At 45.2% G+C, this 15,359-nt stretch overlaps 2 protein-coding genes across 2 annotated transcripts in view; both read left to right on the plus strand.

Moving 5' to 3' along the window:
- The first annotated feature begins 3,134 nt into the window (after positions 1-3,134).
- On the plus strand, positions 3,135-14,983 carry LOC306825864 (uncharacterized protein). The gene is made up of 3 exons (XM_079346824.1): positions 3,135-6,914; positions 7,376-7,384; positions 12,996-14,983. The coding sequence occupies exons 1-3, from the start codon at positions 5,195-5,197 to the stop codon at positions 14,717-14,719; spliced, it is 3,453 nt and encodes a 1,150-aa protein (XP_079202950.1). The 5' UTR covers positions 3,135-5,194; the 3' UTR covers positions 14,720-14,983.
- The window catches only part of LOC306825865 (uncharacterized protein), a 32,593-nt gene continuing 28,832 nt past the window's right edge, over positions 11,599-15,359 (plus strand). Inside the window, 1 exon segment of the mRNA XM_079346825.1 lies at positions 11,599-12,253. The gene's annotated coding sequence lies outside the window, so the exon portion shown is untranslated.

Below are 15,359 nucleotides of genomic sequence, written 5' to 3' on the forward strand. Positions count from 1 at the left end.
CTGGCTCTAAGTGGGGAGAGGGGTAAAAACGTCATCAGGTGTTTCGTTGATATGCCCACTACACCTCCAAAAAGCTCAACAGCAACACCTGCGTCCCAGGTGAGCCCCCTCCTGCTTTGACCCCTCTTTGCTGTTCTTTGTAGCCCAGTTGGTGTCCTTTCATTTAATCCAAATCCACCTGCTGCTTGGCTCTGCTGCCTCTGACAGTGATCTGATGTCTCTCCTGAGGGACTGTCCCTGAACTCCCACCCCCTTCAGGAGCTTGGTTGTAGATGTGGCCATGAATCCTCTGCACCCAACCTCTACCTGGAGTACCTGTGTACGCCAGCCTTTTTGATGGGCCTCAAAAGCTAAATCGCTGTAATTCAGCATTTTTCGTTCATACACTTCACTCACTGTAGCCTCCCATCAGACAGTTAGCTCCATGGTGAACAGGGATTTCTGTGAGATTGACCACAAAATAAGATCTGGTCTGAGATTGGTGTTTAAGATCTCAGTTTGGAAACTCAAGTGTCTGATCAAGATCAACTTTTCCAGTCCCTTGCAGCATCTAAGAGGGTGCTATTGTCTCTTGCTGCTGGTTTAACTGGGCCCTGTCCTGCTCTCATGAAGGGGGTAGTGGATGGGTATCTGGATGTCGGGTGAGGGAGGGTATTAGTGGTGGTTTGCCTTCCTTCTAGAATGATTGCCAACTGTCAAAAGACTTGGTTTTACCTCCAGGTGTAACAGTCTTGGGACAGAATCTGCCTGAGGGCTGCTGGGGTTTGGCAGAGAGGGCGTGCTGGATCTTCTTCAAACCACTGATTAAGATTCTTGGGTGTAGGAAGAACATTGTAGATGGTCCTGATGATGAAGCTGATTTGGCTTCCTTCCATTTCCCACACATCTCTCCATGTTAGCTGACAGTGATCCAGATTTTCCCAGGCAGTCCGCTGACCCTGTTTGGCTTGTGACACAGCCTTTACGCATCTCCCTGCTTCCTGTTGGTGTCAGACCTCAGCAAATACCAGCTATCTCCTCTCTGCAGGTGTTACCTTGTGCCATGTAGGTCGAATTGTCCTGAATCCAAACTCACCTTTTCCTTGTTCCCTTTGCCACTATGTCTAGGGCAGCTGTGGCTCAGTTGGTAGAGTTGTTGTCTCTCAGTCAGAAGGACGAGGGTTCGATCTCCAGCTCCAACAAGACACATAATCCCCCCAACCAGCCCAGGAGTGGCTGTCGGGGCCTGTTCCCTCACCCTGATGCATTCATTGCCATCTCAGGGGACTTTAACCACGTTACATTGAACTCTACACTACCAGACTTTCACCAGTTTGTAAGCTGTCCCACCAGGAAGAACAGGACAATAGACCTCCTGTATGCAAACGTGAAGGACGCCTACACTGCCACCCCCCTACCACCTCTGGGTAAGTCCGACCACAACCTGGTCCTACTCAAGCCACAGTACAAGACTAAGATCCATAGACAACTGGTAACAACACGCACCTTCAGAAAGTGGGTGTGGCAAGGCTCTCAGAGACTGTTTTGAGACCACTGACTGGAGTGCCCTGCAAGAGACTCATGGTGATGACATTGAGGGGGTCACACTGCACAACTGACAACATGAACTTCTGTATGGACGTTGTGGTTCCCACTAAAGCTGTGCGCTGCTTCCCGAACAACAAGCCCTGGATCACCAGCGATGTCAAGGAGATCCTTAACAGGAAGAAAAGGGCATTCAAGGAGGGAGACCAGGCAGAGCTGAAGCGCGTGCAGGGGGAACTCAAGGTCAGACTCCGAGAGGCAAAGGAGGATTACAGAAGGAAGGTAGAGCAGAAGCTGCAGCAGAACAACATGAGGGAGGTCTTGGAGGGCATGAAAACCATAAGAAGAAGAAAGAAGAAGAAAAACAACAACGCAGAAGACGGGGACCCTGAGAGAGCAAACCAGCTCAACTTGTTTTTAACAGGTTTGACAGCCCCGTTGCCGCAGCCAGTGCCTGTCCACCCAGCATCCCTCTACACACCCCCTCCCTCCCTCTCACTCCACCCAACACTTCCACCAGGACAAACACAATCTCCAGAGAAAATCCATCTGGACAGAGTGGTGAGGAGGGCCGGCTCTGTGGTGGGTACAGAGCTGGACTCACTGGTGACAGTGGTAGAGAGGAGGTCTCTGGACAAAATGCTCTCCATCATGGACAACACACACCACCCTCTGCACAGCACCTTCACCGGGCAGAGGTGCATGTTCAGTGACAGACTGTTGTCACAGTCATGCTCCACGGACAAACTCAAGAACTCTTTTGTCCCCCTATAGGCCATAAGACTGTACAACACTTCACTGTCACGGCAGGGAAGAAGCACACGGTGAACCTTGGACTCATTTTTCACTTTTTTTTTCACTCCTCATCTGCACTGCTGACCTCAGAGTCAGCCTCCAGTTGGACACTTTCATGCATTTTGATAGTCACCTTACTGAGCACTTTAATGATAATCACCCTAATCATGTCTGGTTTCATCTTACTGTTGTGTTATGCTACATTTGTAATGGTTGACATGATCACCCTAACTAGGTCAAGTTTCACTCTATTGTCTTTGACACTTAATGCTAATCTGCTCCTCAATAGTTGGGTACTTAAATGGCAATCACCCTAATCACTCCTGGTTTCGCCTTATTGTTTTGGACACTTAATGCTAATCACTGTTCCTTTATGTTGCTGAGCATGCCAATGGCCCAATTTGCATCCCTGCATTGACTGTGTAATGACTGTACTCACACCTCTGGCACTACCTCAAACACCTCTGTACATGCACATGTAACTAGTTTCTAGAAGGTCAGCACTTTGTTTCTAAGGCTCTTTAACTCTCTACAGGTCTCTTTTAACCAGCACACATGTTTTTCTCTCCTTCACAGGTTATGTACATTAGAATATATAAGTTTTAAGTCTAATGCTAATGCTAACTGCACAGGTTTAACATTTAATTATGTTTAGTCTTAGGTCTATCTATCTATCTATCTATCTATCTATCTATCTATCTATCTATCTATCTATCTATCTATCTATCTATCTATCTATCTATCTATCCATCTATCTATCTATCTATCTATCTATCCATCCATCTATCCATCTATCTATCTATCTATCTACTTTGAGTGTAAACACCTAATTTCCCTTTAGGGATCAAAATAGTAAATCATCTTCTTCTTCGTCTCCATGCCTGAGAGCAGATTGTGCTCGTGCTACAGCCTCAGTTGGGGTCCACTGTTTGTCTTTTAAAACAATTGTGTAATAAAACTTAATGTATTTATGATAACTTGAACGACGTCTCCGGCCTCTCAGTGAAACGAACTTCAGTGCTTTATCATATTGTTACTATAACATTCAATTCATTCCTTGGGTGAAAATTCCAAGGTGGCGTTGTTATGCATCAACTTTCTGGGTTTGTGTAAAGCTTAACTTAACTAAAAGTCAGAGTAAAGATACTTCCCAAACCACTAACGTACCCACTGTCAGAATCAGGATAGCACTTTCATGCAGCAAAAACATAACAAAGGTGCAGCTGCAGCTTCAGTCTTCCCTCTGAGAGGCGAGGCTTCAACATATGACTTCTTAAATGTAAGTGAAAGTATTTCTGAGTCACAGCCGAGTGTCAGGTAAGAAGAGTCTCTCCGTCTTCTCCGTAACAACAAATCCAAGGAAACAACAGAAACCCTGGTGAGTGCTGCTTTATACAGAAATGTGTCTTAATAGTTTAGTCTTCATGTCGCCTGAGTGACAGAAACAAGTTTAACATGAAGTTAAGGCACCACACCCCAGCTAGCTTCAGTCACAGCTAGCCTTAGCTTAAGCTAACGTGCTGACGTGTCCTTACCTGTTAACATGACCGCAGGAATCCTGACTGTGTATTAACTCTTACCTGACTCTTTCTCTGTTACGAGGATTAATGGGGCAAAAACAACTTTAAGCTTGTTGTTTAAGAGATAATTATCAAAGTGAGTCCTTTTGGATTTATACAGTGGAAGCTATGCAGTACCCAGGTCTAAATGCAGAACTGGACTTTCCTCCTTTCCTCTGGTCCCGGCTGTAAACCTTTAAAGGAAGTAGCTTGGCTGCTGTTTTGTATCTGTCCTGATGAAGGCCTATATGGCTGAAACATCTTGGCATGTTTTTATGAACTTTTAGCCCAGATGAATTAAAGGCTTTTTAGACTGAACCCTCTGAGTGCCTCAGACTTTTTCAAAAACTTTTAAATGGCAATGTGACTTGGTCACCAACCAAGGAAGTAAAACTTGCAACAACAGGAAATCTGTTTCTGCCTCAGCTCGCATCCTGTCAGAAGCAGAGAGAGCTGCGCCGTTAGCTCGCGCGGCTGTTTTAAAAGAGAAGCGCGTGCTTGAGGTGCAAGTGGAGCTACTCAGGAAGAGAAAGGAAAAGACACACAGGGAGAAGGAGGCAGTGGAAATCATCCCACTCTTCAAGTTAAACAAAGAAATAAAGCAGTGAAGACAGACTCAAAACAACCATGTGGTCGTACGGGGGCTGGAAACAGTGAAAGGAACTCATTTCTTCCCATGCAGTATGCAAGCGGATACAAAGCTGTTGACTGGTACCAACGCCTCTGAAATGTTTGAACCACCGTTCTTTAAATGAACCTTCTGCCATAATGTTATTAGTATTATAGGTGACTTTGAACCCAAAGAGGGAATTGTTTCTTTCTTGTAATCTTGTTGGTCAATCTACACATTCATTAGTTGACTCCATTAAATGTTTATGTTTTGAATTGTTGAAACAGCCATCAACAACTAGGGGCCGGTGTGTAGGAGCCAAAATGCTTGTTTTTGTATTTGTGTTTGTGTAGTTCCGACCCTGGCCACTGGGTGGAGTCTTGACTTAAGCTGTGCTTAAAGCCAAGGCTCCAGGTAATTAGATTCAGGTGTGTTTGGAAGCATATCGTTTTTTGACCGTGTCGGCTTGATTTGATGCAACAGTTTATACTTGTGATTTATTGGACAGATTAAGATGTTTCTGTGCATTATTGAACCCTGATCATCAGACACTTGATCATGTCACCACAATAAGAAACATCCTGTAGAAGCTACCAGGATGGATCTGTTATTACCCCTCTCTTCACTCCTGTGTTGATTTAGTTTTTAAAAGTAAAGTGTACCATGTCTTCACTTAACTGTTTGTTTTCGTTATCTTTCCCAGTAAATGTCGTCCTCCAGGAAGAAGTGTGACGACACAGACCAGGCTGACTCTCTGTATTCAAGTAAAGAAAAACTTTTCAACATGTCCTCTGCCAGCTGTCTGCTGACTGAAGATCAGTTCCTGTGCTCCATCTGTCTGGATGTGTTCACTGATCCAGTCACCATACCATGTGGACACAACTTCTGTAAAGCCTGCATCACTACACACTGGGATAGTAACGCCCCGTACAAGTGTCCCAACTGTAACGAGGTTTTTCACAGCCGACCTGAGCTGAAGGTCAACACGTTCATCTCTGAGGTGGCTGCTCAGTACAAACAGTCAGCTCAACAGAAAGCCAGCAGCAGCTCTGAGCAACACGGGTCCAAACCAGGAGAAGTTCCCTGTGACGTCTGCACTGGAACCAAACTGAAGGCCCAGAAGTCCTGCCTGGTGTGTCTGGTTTCTTACTGTGAGACTCACCTGGAGCCTCATCTGACCATGTCAGGTCTGAAGAGACATCAGCTGATCGACCCCGTGGAGAACCTGGAAGGCAGGATGTGTGAGAAGCACGACAAACTGCTGGAGCTGTTCTGTAAGAACGACCAGATGTGTGTCTGCATGCTGTGCACTGTTTTAGACCACAAGACTCATGATGTTGTTCCTCTGAAAGAAGAATATGAAGGAAAGAAGGCCGAGCTGGGGAAGACAGAGGCTGACATTCAGCAGATGATCCAGAAGAGACGACAGAAGATTCAGGAGCTCAAACACTCAGTGGAGCTCAGTGATGAGAAAGCAGACAGAGAGATCTCAGAAGGTGTTCAGGTCTTCACCGCTCTGAAAGAATCTGTTGAGAGAAGCCAGGCCGAGCTCCTCGACACGATCAAAGAGAAGCAGAGGAAGACGGAGAAACAGGCTGAAGGCTTCATCAAAGAGCTGGAACAGGAAATCTCTGAGCTGGAGAAGAGAAGCACTGAAGTGAAGCAGCTCTCAGGCTCTGAAGACCAGCTCCACCTCCTCCAAAACTTCACATCACTGAACGCTGCTCCACCCACCAAGGACTGGACTGGAGTCAGAGTCCATCCACCTTCATATGAGGGGACTGTGGTGAGAGCTGTGAGCCAGCTGGAGGAGACCATCAGAGAACAGATGAAGAAGCTGATCTATAAGGAGGAGCTGAAGAGGGTCCAGCAGTATGAGGTGGATGTGACACTCGATCCTGATACAGCAAGTCCCAGTCTCATCCTGTCTGATGATGGAAAACAAGTTAAACATGGTGATAAAAAGAAGAATCTCCCAGACACTCCAAAGAGATTTATTAAGCATGCTATTGTCTTATCAAAGCAGAGTTTCTCTTCAGGCAGATTTTACTTCGAGGTTCAGGTTAAAGGGAAGACTGAGTGGACTTTAGGAGTGGCCAGAGAGTCGATCAACAGGAAGGGAGAAATCTTTCTGTCTCCTCGGTATGGTTTCTGGACGATACGTTTGAGGAATGAAAATGAGTACAAAGCTCGTGCTGGCCCTTCAGTCTGTCTCTCTCTGAAGTCCGGTCCTGAGAAGGTGGGGGTGTTTGTGGATTATGAGGAGGGTCTGGTCTCCTTTTATGACGTTGATGCTGCAGCTCTGATCTACTCCTTCACTGGCTGCTCCTTCACTCAGAGACTCTACCCATACTTTAGTCCCTGTAATAACAATGGTGGTAAAAACTCTGCTCCTCTGATCATCTCTCCTGTCAGTCACACTGAATAGATCAACCACTGAGTTTCATCAGTTTCATGTCAGACTCAGCTGTTAACAAACATGCAGGGAGAATCCTCATCAAGGACTTAAAATACTGTTGATGTTCAAACACTGAAGTCAGAATCAACATTTACTCCACTTTATGAACTTTTCTGAAATGTGTTTGTGTCAAATACCGATTCTTTTAAGGATTGATGAATGCGGCATAAATCAGCGGTCTCCAACCTTTTTTGCGCCACGGACCGGTTCAATGTCAGACAATATTTTCACTAATATTTTTCTAAGGTGTGGCGGAAAAATACAACACAATAAAATGATACGGTCAACACAAAAAAAATTGCTATTTTGTAAAATATAATAATAAACGTGAATCCACTGTGTAATCCTATGGAACTTTATTAACAGCGTTTCATGAAATGCGCCAACAACATAACATCAGTGACATCCTCTCTGTCCCCACACTCTCAGGTCACTATGGTAACGCTTAAACATGCCTTCACAATAAGATACTCCACAAACAAATCAAAAATAAAATAAAGTCCATGAAAATATATAATTCACCATAACTCTGAATCAATGAGAGCCCTGAGTTTTGAAGGCTTCATTGCCTCATTGGAGAGCAGGTCGCCGCATATTATGCAGAGCGGGCTTGATGCGTGGGAATCACCTGTCGTGATAAATTCTTATTTCATGTAGGACTCCTAAAATTTCCTGTTAAATGAAGGTTTCTTTTTCTTTGTGGTCCTAGGTTCTTCTTCTGTCTCCTAACTGGGCCTTTTCCCCTTCCCAAAGAATTTTTTCAAAGACGTCTGTTTGTTATTCATTTTGCTAGCTTGTGGGTTTAAAATTAGCGGTAATGTATCAAGTGACGAGACGGGCGGCTTGACATGTAACCGAGAGAATCCGGTGGTTTTTCAAAATAAAACAGTGTTCAGACTCGGATTACAAATAAAACGGAAATAATGTAAGATTTTTTTTTTTTCTGTGTGGCCCGGTAGCAAATGACTCACGGACCGGTACCGGTCCGCGGCCCGGGGGTTGGGGAACGCCGGCATAAATGACCCGTGAACAGTTGCTGAAGTTAAAAAAAAAAAAGTGTTTGTCTTTTCTCTTGTTTTTAAATAAAAGTGTGTGAAGATGTTTTCATGTGTCTGATTAAGTTTCACTGTCCATCCAAATCAAACTACACCAACAGGTGATGATTGTTAGGATCAAATCATGTGATGAAGAACTCCATCAGCTCTTTTCACCACATATAGGTGTGCATGAAAACAAAGTCTAATTTTAGGGACGACTTGTTCTGAGCAGCTGATATGATCCATAGACTGAGAAAGAATTAGACAAAGCTTTGTTGATTTAAAAGGTGAATCCAAAGCTGAAGTTTCTTTAACCTGAAATATTTCCTGAGACCAGCAGGGGGCGACTCAGTGGTTGTAACAAGAAGTCAGACTGTATAAAAGTTAAACTTGATATTTCCATTTATAGGTTTGACTAAAACAAAGGAAACTGAATACATGGAAGGAAAAGCAGTGAACAAATCCTGAAGGCGTTTTGGATTCCTCGTGTCTAAGTTAGCACAATACATATTCTGAGGCTAGCTGATAGCTAGCTTCATCTGACAGCATCAAGACTGCTAAATCAGGCGTCCACTCAACAGACAAAAATAACACGTGCTAACTTCTGCTTGTAACTCTTCATTTTACCGTTTGTTCATTGATACCATCATCCCTGTTTCAATATGGGGACATGCTCTACATTTCATTGATTGTATTTTGAAAATGTGAGGATGGGAAGTTAAAAGTGTTAAAATGTGGTCTCATTTTTGGAAATAGTTAATTTACTTTATTTAATCTTTATTTGCTTTATTTACTTTTAAGGTTAAATATAAATTGTGCTCCAAAGACGGACAGACAGATTTAGGTGTTGTTTCCTATTTTCACCACAAGGTGGAGTATGCTGCGTTGTGAGATAGACAGACAGACAGACAGACAGACAGACAGACGGACAGGCAGACAGACAGACAGGCAGGACACAAGACGTTAGTTACAATACACACCCACTGTCCCCCCTCCCCTCTGTATACAATAATCCCCCAAACAAGATTTAGCAGCCCCTATGTGACTAAGAATAAACATAATTATATGTTAAACCTGTGCAGTTAGCATTAGCAATTAGACTTAAAACTTATATAGCATAATGTACATAACCTGTGAAGGAGAGAAAACGTGCTGATTAAAAGAGACCTGTAAACAGTTAAAGAGCCTTAGAAACAAAGTGCTGACCTTCTAGAAACTAGTTACATGTGCATGTACAGAGGTGTTTGAGGTAGTGCCAGAGGTGTGAGTACAGTCATTAAACAGTCAATGCAGGGATGTAAATTGGCTCACCAACTTAAAGGAGCAGTGATTAGCATTAAGTGTCCTAGACAATAAGCTGAAACCAGGAGTGATTAGGGTGATTATCATTAAAGTACCCAACTATTGAGGAGCAGATTAGCATTAAGTGTTGAAGACAATAGAGTGAAACTTGACCTAATTAGGGTGATCATGTCAATCATTACAGATGTAGCTAAACACAACAGTAGGATGAAACCAGACATGATTAGGGTGATTATCATTAAAGTGACCAGTGCTCAGTAAGGTGACTATCAATATGCATTAAAGTGTCCAACTGGGGGCTGACTCTGAGGTCAGCAGTGCAGATGAGGAATGAGAAAAAAGTGAAAAGAAAAAAGAAAAAAATGAGTCCAGGGTTCACCGTGCGCTTCTTCCCTGCCGTGACAGTGAAGTGTTGTACAGTCTTATGGCCTATAGGGGGACAAAAGAGTTCTTGAGCCTGTCCGTGGAGCACGACTGTGACAGCAGTCTGTCGCTGAACATGCTCCTCTGCCCGGTGAAGGTGCTGTGCAGAGGGTGGTGTGTGTTGTCCATGATGGAGAGCATTTTGTCCAGAGACCTCCTCTCTACCACTGTCACCAGTGAGTCCAGCTCTGTGCCCACCACAGAGCTGGCCCTCCTCACCAGTCTGTCCAGGCGTGCTGCGTCCCTCTTCTTGCAGCTTCCTCCCCAGCACACCACGGCGTAGAAGAGGACGCTGGACACCACAGACTGGTAGAACATCTGCAGCAGCTTTTTGCAGATGTTGAAGGACCCCAGCCTTCTCAGGAAGTACAGACGGCTCTGTCCCTTCCTGCAGGTAGTGTCCATGTTAGGCAACCAGTCCAGCTTGTCATCCAGTTGCAGCCCCAGATACCCGTAGGTCCTGACCACCTCCACGTCGACCCCCCCGATGGAAACAGGTTCTAGATGTGGTTTGTTCCTTCGGAAGTCCACCACCATCTCCTTCTTTTCTTGGAGGTGTTTAGCTGCAGATGGTTGGCACTGCACCACGTCACAAAGTCCTCGATCAGGCTCCTGTACTCCTCCTCCTGTCCATCCCTGACACAACCAACTATCGCAGTGTCGTCCGAGTATTTCTGCATGTGGCAGAGCTCAGAGTTATACTGGAAGTCAGAGGTATACAGGGTGAACAAGACAGGCCCCTGTGGTGCTCCGGTGCTGCTGACAACAGTGTCAGATGTGCAGTCCTTCAGTCTGACGTACTGTGGTCTCTCTGTGAGGTAGTCCGTGATCCACCTCACCAGGTACGAGTCCACCCTCATCTCGGTCAGCTTGTCTCTCAGCAGGAGGGGATGGATGGTGTCGAAAGCGCTTGAGAAATCAAAGAACATGATTCTCATCACGCTGCTCCCTTTGTCCAGATGAGAGTAAGCCGTGTGTAGAAGATAGAGGATGGCATCGTCCACGCCCACCTTTGCCTGGTATGCAAACTGCAGGGGATCCTGTGCGTGTTGGACCTGGGGTCTGAGGTGTTGGAGCAGCAGCCGTTCAAAGGTCTTCATAACGTGGGATGTCAGAGCGATTGGTCTGAAGTCGCCTGGCTCACTGGGTTTAAATATAAAAAAAAAACTAGCTTCTGGAACATGCTAAGCTCCGCCAGCTGACAGTCGATAATCATACATAATTATACTCAGCAGTATGGCTCATGGGTCGGAGCGATGTCTGTACAGCAGAGACGCTGCAGGGCTTCGAGAGAGGAAGTCAGACTGTTCCTCCTGCTGCAGTGAACACTCTTCGACTTACTGCCGAGCTCCTATGTTGAGAAAAGTGAAGTGCAAAACGCTGCAGTACCTTCAGTGTCCACAAGAGGCTGGCTCCAAAAGCCCCGTGGACGTGGGCGTGTTGTTGCTATGGTCACCATTCTTCACTCTGACGAAAGTCTCACCGTTCACATTCCTACCATGACGTGAGACGACGTGCGTCGAGTAAAGTCGCAATAAAACGAGTCCAGCTGCTCCTGGCTGCTGTCAATCACAGGAAGCCCCGCCCTAACTCCTCCCCTCTTTCTGCTCTCGTTGACACTAAACGAGACCATAAACTCATCAGGTACTGAGAAGTCCTTTTATAAAACTCCTTTATCCAATCAGAGTGCTCCTTACAGCCAGGCGGAGGTGATGCTATCTGGATGTTGTGTTCAGTTTCTTACAGCTGCTTATCTGAAGTGAGCGGCGAGCGTCTGAAGGCGACTGCATGTGGCGCCGTACGCTTCTGTTATCGTGTCGAGGGCGACAAATGTCAAGTGAAATGTCATCCCCACACACACCCACACACACGCATACACAAACACACGCACACACACACACTTGTAAATATCAACAGCTAGCGTCCGTGGTTCAGTGACCACATGGTCCTCTTTGACGTTAAAAAGACGAGGGCGCCTCCTCCTTCCGCCTCAGCTGACAGTTTGACCTCGGAGAGTGAATGAAGAAAAACGGTCCAGAAAGTTTCCGCTTGGCTCAAAGACAAGAAATGACCTCGACCTCCTTTGCTTTGAAACGGACCCGACACACTGATGTTCATTACACTGAATGTGTTTACATGGACCTCAGTGTCCTGGCTGTGATTGTGGTTTCAAGTATCCCGTTTTTTGTTTAAACATGTAAACATCATATCCTGATTTCATAAACCGGGGTACTGTTGCTGTATCAGCTGACAGGGACAGTTGGAGAAGCTTTTTGTGTGAGTCAGAATGTTGATTATGTTTGTTTCCCCCAAATGTCTTTATAATGGTTCATTAACACAGACTTTCTCAGGATAGCACTTTTCATGCAACAGAAACACAAAGGGTGCAGCTGCAGCTTCAGTCTTCCCTCTGAGAGGCGAGGCTTCAACAAATGACTTCCTAAATGAAAGTGAAAGTCTTTCTGAGTCACAGCCGAGCTGCAATCAGGAAGAGTCTCTCCGTCTTCTCTGTAAAAACAAATTCAAGGAAACATCAGAAACCCTGGTGAGTGCTGCTTTATACAGAAATGTGTCTTAATAGTTTAGTCTTCATGTCGCTTCAGTCACAGTTAGCCTTAGCTTAAGCAAACTTTACAGGAATCCTGACTGCCTCTTTCTCTGTTACGAGGATTAATGGGGGAAAAACAACTTTAAGCTTGTTGTTTAAGAGATAATTATCAAAGAATTCCTTGAGTCCTTTTGGATTTATACAGTGGAAGCTATGCAGTACCCAGGTCTAAATGCAGAACTGGACTTTCCTCTGGTCCCGGCTGTAAACCTTTAAAGGAAGTCGCTTGGCTGCCGTTTTGTATCTGCCCTGATGAAGGCCTATATGGCTGAAACATCTTGGCATGTTTTTATGAACTTTTAGCCCAGATGAATTAAAGGCCTTTAGACTTAACCCTCTGAGTGCCTCAGACTTCTTTCAAAAACTTTTCAATGGCAATGTGACTTGGTCACCAACCAAGGAAGTAAAACTTGCAACAACAGTAAATCTGCTTCTACCTCAGCTCGCATCCTGTCAGAGAGAGCAGCGAGAGCTGCGCCGTTAGCTCGCGCGGCTGTTTTAAAAGAGAAGTGAGATTCAAAAGAAGTGAGTTTCATCACAATAAGAAACATCCTGTAGAAGCTACCAGGATGGATCTGTTATTACCCCTCTCTTCACTCCTGTGTTGATTTAGTTTTTAAAAGTAAAGTGTACCATGTCTTCACTTAACTTCATGTTTGTTTTCGTTATCTTTCCCAGTAAACGTCGTCCTCCAGGAAGAAGTGTGACGACACAGACCAGGCTGAATCTATGTATTCAAGCATGGACAAACTTATAGACATGTCTGCTGCCAGCTGTCTGCTGACTGAAGATCAATTCCGGTGCTCCATCTGTCTGGATGTGTTCACTGATCCAGTCACCATACCATGTGGACACAACTTCTGTAAAGCCTGCATCACTACACACTGGGATAGTAACGCCCCGTACAAGTGTCCCAACTGTAACGAGGTTTTTCACAGCCGACCTGAGCTGAAGGTCAACACGTTCATCTCTGAGATGGCTGCTCAGTACAAACAGTCAGCTCAACAGAAAGCCAGCAGCAGCTCAGAGCAACACGGGTCCAAACCAGGAGAAGTTCCCTGTGACGTCTGCACTGGAACCAAACTGAAGGCCCAGAAGTCCTGCCTGGTGTGTCTGGCTTCTTACTGTGAGACTCACCTGGAGCCTCATCTGACCATGTCAGGTCTGAAGAGACATCAGCTGATCGACCCCGTGGAGAATCTGGAAGGCAGGATGTGTGAGAAGCACAACAAACTGCTGGAGCTGTTCTGTAAGAACGACCAGATGTGTGTCTGCGTGCTGTGCACTTATTCAGACCACAAGACTCATGATGTTGTTCCTCTGAAAGAAGGATATGAAGGAAAGAAGGCCGAGCTGGGGAAGACAGAGGCTGACATTCAGCAGATGATCCAGAAGAGACGACAGAAGATTCAGGAGGTCAAACACTCAGTGGAGCTCAGTGATGAGAAAGCAGACAGAGAGATCTCAGAAGGTATTCAGGTCTTCACCGCTCTGATGGAGACGGTGCAGAGAAACCTCAACAAGCTCCTCGACACGATGAAAGAGAAGCAGAGGAAGACGGAGAAACAGGCTGAAGGCTTCATCAAAGAGCTGGAACAGGAAATCTCTGAGCTGGAGAAGAGAAGCACTGAAGTGAAGCAGCTCTCAGGCTCTGAAGACCAGCTCCACCTCCTCCAAAACTTCACATCACTGAACGCTGCTCCACCCACCAAGGACTGGACTGGAGTCAGAGTCCATCCACCTTCATATGAGGGGACTGTGGTGAGAGCTGTGAGCCAGCTGGAGGAGACCATCAGAGAACAGATGAAGAAGCTGATCTATAAGGAGGACCTGAAGAGGGTCCAGCAGTATGAGGTGGATGTGACACTCGATCCTGATACAGCACATCCTAAACTCATCCTGTCTGATGATGAAAAACAAGTTAAACATGGTGATAAAAAGAAGAATCTCCCAGACAATCCAGGCAGATTTGAGACTTGTGCTATGGTCTTATCAAAGCAGAGTTTCTCTTCAGGCAGATTTTACTTCGAGGTTCAGGTTAAAGGGAAGACTGAGTGGGATGTAGGAGTGGCCAGAGAGTCGATCAACAGGAAGGGAAAAATCACTCTGTCTCCTCGGGATGGTTTCTGGACGATATGGTTGAGGAATGAAAATGAGTACAAAGCTCTTGCTGGCCCTTCAGTCCGTCTCTCTCTGAAGTCCGGTCCTGAGAAGGTGGGGGTGTTTGTGGATTATGAGCAGGGTCTGGTCTCCTTTTATGACGTCGATGCTGCAGCTCTGATCTACTCCTTCACTGGCTGCTCCTTCACTGAGAGACTCTACCCATTCTTTGGTCCCTGTCCTAACGATGGTGGTAAAAACTCTGCTCCTCTGATCATCTCTCCTGTCAGTCACACTGAATAGATCAACCACTGAGTTTCATCAGTTTCATGTCAGACTCAGCTGTTAACAAACATGCAGGGAGAATCCTCATCAAGGACTTAAAATACTGTTGATGTTCAAACACTGAAGTCAGAATCAACATTTACTCCACTTTATGAACTTTTCTGAAATGTGTTTGTGTCAAATACCGATTCTTTTAAGGATTGATGAATGTCGGCATAAATGACCCGTGAACAGTTGCCAGTTGCCTTTTCTCTTGTTGTTAAATAAAAGTGTGTGAAGATGTTTTCATGTGTCTGATTACGTTTCACTGTCCATCCAAATCAAACTACACCAACAGGTGATGATTGTTAGGATCAAATCATGTGATGAAGAACTCCATCAGCTCTTTTCACCACATATAGGTGTGCAAGAAAACAAAGTCTAATTTTAGGGACGACTTGTTCTGAGCAGCTGATATGATCCAAAGACTGAGAAAGAATTAGACAAAGCTTTGTTGATTTAAAAGGTGAATCCAAAGCTGAAGTTTCTTTAACCTGAAATATTTCCTGAGACCAGCAGGGGGCGACTCAGTGGTTGTAACAAGAAGTCAGACTGTATAAAAGTTAAACTTGATATTTCCATTTATAGGTTTGACTAAAACAAAGGAAACTGAATACAT

This window comes from Symphodus melops (assembly GCF_947650265.1).
Source record: "Symphodus melops genome assembly, chromosome: 6".
NCBI classification, from domain to species: domain Eukaryota; kingdom Metazoa; phylum Chordata; class Actinopteri; order Labriformes; family Labridae; genus Symphodus; species Symphodus melops.